The sequence below is a fragment of the Neopelma chrysocephalum genome, unplaced genomic scaffold (assembly GCF_003984885.1).
Source record: "Neopelma chrysocephalum unplaced genomic scaffold, ASM398488v2 Primary Assembly neopelma1_94149, whole genome shotgun sequence".
NCBI lineage: Eukaryota > Metazoa > Chordata > Aves > Passeriformes > Pipridae > Neopelma > Neopelma chrysocephalum.
Genome location: NW_020922857.1, coordinates 1 through 3,923, shown reverse-complemented (window position 1 = coordinate 3,923; position 3,923 = coordinate 1). Strand labels below are relative to the sequence as shown.

Below are 3,923 nucleotides of genomic sequence, written 5' to 3'. Positions count from 1 at the left end.
CCCCCCCTCCAAATGTCCCCTAACCTCGATTTTCCCTTTAATCCCCTCCCCCCACGGATCCCTTTGATGCCCCAATGCCCCCAAAACGTGTTTTAACTCCCCCAAATGCACCCAAACCCCCATGCAACCCCCCCAGATCCTTTCAAATCTCCCCCAGTCCCCCCCTCAAATCCCTTCCAACCACCCCCAAAGAGGGATCACCCGGCACCCTGGGACAGGAACACAGTGGGCTGCACTGGGGACACTGGGCTGTACTGGGAGGGCACTGGGGGAGGCTCAGGTGTCCCATGACAATGTGTCCCAGCTCCAGGAGAGATCTGGGGAGCAGTGAGGAGGTACTGGTCTGTCCTGGTCTGTACTGGTCTGTCTGGGTTTGTACCCCCAATCCCCAAAGCCCCTCCCCAGCTCCCCCAGGACCCTCCCAGACCCCAAAGCTCCCCAGGCCCCTGACTTGGTCCTGCGGTCCCTTGAGCATCTCCAGCTCCTGCAGAACCAGGCATTTCTTTGCTCCCCACAGGGTTGTTCCCACACCCAGAATGGAATCTGGAGGCAGCAGGATGTGCACAGTGCTCCCATTTCCTACAGTGCAAAGGGGCTGCAGGGAATGATTCCCCTGCTCTTGCAAATCTGCCAAAACCTGCAGGGCACAGAAGTGGGAGCTTCAGGAATTTGCTGGCCTTGGGACTGGAGCTAACAGGGTATTGAGAAGAACATATCCCTCAAATACAATCTCTCTGCATACACAATATCTGTCTGGACAGACAAATAAAGCAATAATCAGATATATTCTGTATCATATATATGGCATGTATTCTATAGAATCCATCCTTAGATATTGTATGATATATCTGTAAGATATTACAAATAACAAGCAATAATAAGGCAAGTGTCCTCCTTAGGGACACACACTTCAGAAGGGAACTTGCACTTGACCCCCCCCACACCCCTTCAACTTCGAGCCACCCAGTGCCACAGAGGGGGACAGAGCTCCTGTAGAACATTCTATTCCATTGACACAGAGCAAGGAATAAACCCAAACTATTGCCTGGGTTTGTTCCCTGGGGGTCTCTGCAGCAGCAAGCCCAGCACCACACTGCTCTGGGGTGTGCAGGCATTTGTGGTTCTGCCTGTCTCACACACACACACACACAAAAGTCTGGTGTAGTGCTGCCCTCAGGAACCCCCCCCAAACTTGCTCCAGCTAAAGCTGTGGAATTTGTCTTTGTTTCCCTTGGGTTCAGGGTCAGGCTGTGCCTGTGTCCAGCCCAGAGGCTCAGAAAAGCATTTCTCCCGTCCCACTGCAATCTGCTGCTGCAGACAGGACCCAGGCACTGGTGGCACTGGGAGTGAACAGCAGAGTGTTTCCAGGGGCTCTGTGAAGGAACACAAGTGTCCACAGAAGTCCCAGTCCTTCATCCCTGAATGAACTTTTTTAGCCCAGGAAAAACAAAGTTTTATTTCCGTGGAAGGAGGTTTTTCCCACTTTAACGTGGGTTTAGTTCCAAACTGGTTTCTTCATTTCCTCCTCCCAATTTCCCTGAAGGACACTGACAGGGATCACAGAGTTTGTCCCTTGGCCATACAGCTCCTGTTGTGTGGCAGCACAGGAGAGGTTAATTAGAGCCCAGGCTCCAATCCCAGGGCGCCCCTTGAAGAAGAGCTTGAAATCAAACTGCTTTCCTATTGGGGGGTTAAATTCAGTCCCCATTGTGTAGTTGTGAAAGAAGTTGCCAGTGAATTTGCCAGAAAGCATAAAAAATAGAAGAGCTCACAGCTATACACAAATACAGGTAATTACTGTTCTGACTACACATTCCAGATTAATTTGGTGCAGCGATATTAAAAATCATAAACCCACGTAATGCTGTGCAAGATGACACAGATTGACCAAGTGAAGTCAGACGTTAATAGAGATAAATTCGAGAAGGTCAGCAGTGCACTGTTTTATTCCTGCTAACACTTGTGGACAGTCTGACTCTGACTTCATGTACAGGATTGACGTCCCTGTGCCCCTGGGGCTGCCAGTGCCATGGTGGGCAGCAGGAACCACAGAGGATGGTGCCAGTGAGGCAAAGAGCCACAACCACAGATTCTGTGTCTGGGCCAGTAGAATGGATTCTGTCATTCCATTGGCATGGCCTGTTCCAGCTCAACAATTTCAGTGTCTGATTGCCCAGGATCCTCTTACACTAAACTTCACAGACCAGCCTTTGGCACTGGTAGGCAAAAAGTTGCCTTTAATCCTTGCAAACATGGAAACCGCACATCCCAGGATACTGGCACAGCACAGCAGAGGAGTCCAGTTGTCAGAAATGATGGCAGGGGAGAAGAAGTAGAATGAGGAAGGATTTGCAAACCAAAGCACAGGGGTAATGATGCAGGCCTGAAGTCCAGTGATTTCATATTTATTCTCTACACTGAAAATAGGAAGAAAAAAATTGAGTTTTAAGGGACACTACATTAATACAGCTTTTGATTAATATATAACAATTCAATCAGGTGCTCATGAAATGGCTTTGCTCTCCTCATCCTACCAATTAAACATCTTATTTTTGGTTTAATCTTCATAATTTGGAGTATATTTTGGCTGAATCTCAACTTTTTGCAGTTTATTGGGGACAAAGCCTTCTTGCTATTTCTGAGGGGTTTTTTGCCTGAATCTCGTTGGGTTTTTTCTGGGCTGAATCTTGGTGTTTTGGAGGTTTTTATGGGCACAGGATGCCCGGTGAGTTCTAGAGATGGACTTGGGCAGGAGGAACCACCAAGCTCTCAGCCCTTGTTTTCTCCCCCATCAGGATTTGTCCTTCCCAAAGCTTGGGCGGATGGAGGAGGAGGCTGCGAGGAAGAGGAAGATGCCTTGGGCCCCCCAGGCAGGTGAGGAGGAAGTCAGTGGCCCTTTGGGCGGGTGTTGTGCTGGCTCTGGCAGCCGAGCATGGCCCCTGGCTGCAGGACAACCCCGCTGCCGCCGCCGTCCTGCCGGGGCCGGAGTTGGGGGATGTCCTTGACCTTCCCTCTGGGCCGGAGGCAAATCCCCTCCCTGTCCTTCTTGCTTCCTGCCCCAGGCCCCGAGCTGAGGATGGAGAGCCTGGAGGACAAATCCCCCTGGCAGACCCTGGTGGGAGAGGCTGTTTTGAAGGGCTCCACGGTGCAGGAAGGCAGTGGGGAGGAAAAGGCCCAAGGATCCCCTCGCAGGAGGGGCTCCAAAGCCAGCCCAGGGTGCTCTGAGGAGGAAAGACCCAGCCTGTGCTGGGAAGGTGGCCGGAGCTTGAGGTGGAGCTGTGAGCTGGTGGTCCCTGAGCATCCTCCCAGCACGGAGAAACCCTTGAGGTGCTTGGAATGTGGGAAGAGCTTCAGGAAGAGCACCAACCTCCTCAAGCACCAGCACATCCACACTGGGGAACGTCCCTACACTTGTAGGGAATGTGGGAAGAGCTTCAGGCAGAGCTCCCACCTGATCCGACACCAGCGCATCCACACTGGGGAACGACCCTATTTGTGTGGGGAATGTGGGAAGAGCTTCAGTGACAGCTCCAGCCTCCACACCCACCAGCTCATTCACACTGGGGAACGGTCCTACAAGTGCTTGGAATGTGGGAAGAGGTTTCAGACCAGCTCCAGTCTGCTCCTGCACCAGCGGATGCACACGGATGAGAGACCCTTCCGCTGCTCCGACTGCGGGAAGGGCTTCAAGCAGATCTCTCACCTCATCACCCACCGGCGCATCCACACCGGGGAGAGGCCCTACAAGTGTGGGGAGTGTGGGAAGAGCTTCACCCAGAGCTCTAAGTTGACCAGACACCAACGGACCCAGCAGTAAGAGAAGCCCTAAAAATGCCCCGACTGCAGGAAGAGCTTCGGCCGCTGCTTCCACCCCGAATGAACCCCCTGATTGTGAGGCAACCCCTGGAGTCCAGTGACTGTCA

General features: G+C 52.4%; 1 protein-coding gene across 1 annotated transcript; it reads left to right on the top strand.

Moving 5' to 3' along the window:
• Positions 1-3,155: 3,155 nt before the first annotated feature.
• On the top strand, positions 3,156-3,871 carry LOC113980430 (zinc finger protein 664-like; the record flags this gene model as incomplete). Its single annotated transcript, XM_027707646.1, has 2 exons — positions 3,156-3,570; positions 3,655-3,871. Coding segments are annotated over 2 exons (578 nt in total), but the record flags the coding sequence as incomplete, so codon positions are not given.
• Positions 3,872-3,923: the final 52 nt, after the last annotated feature.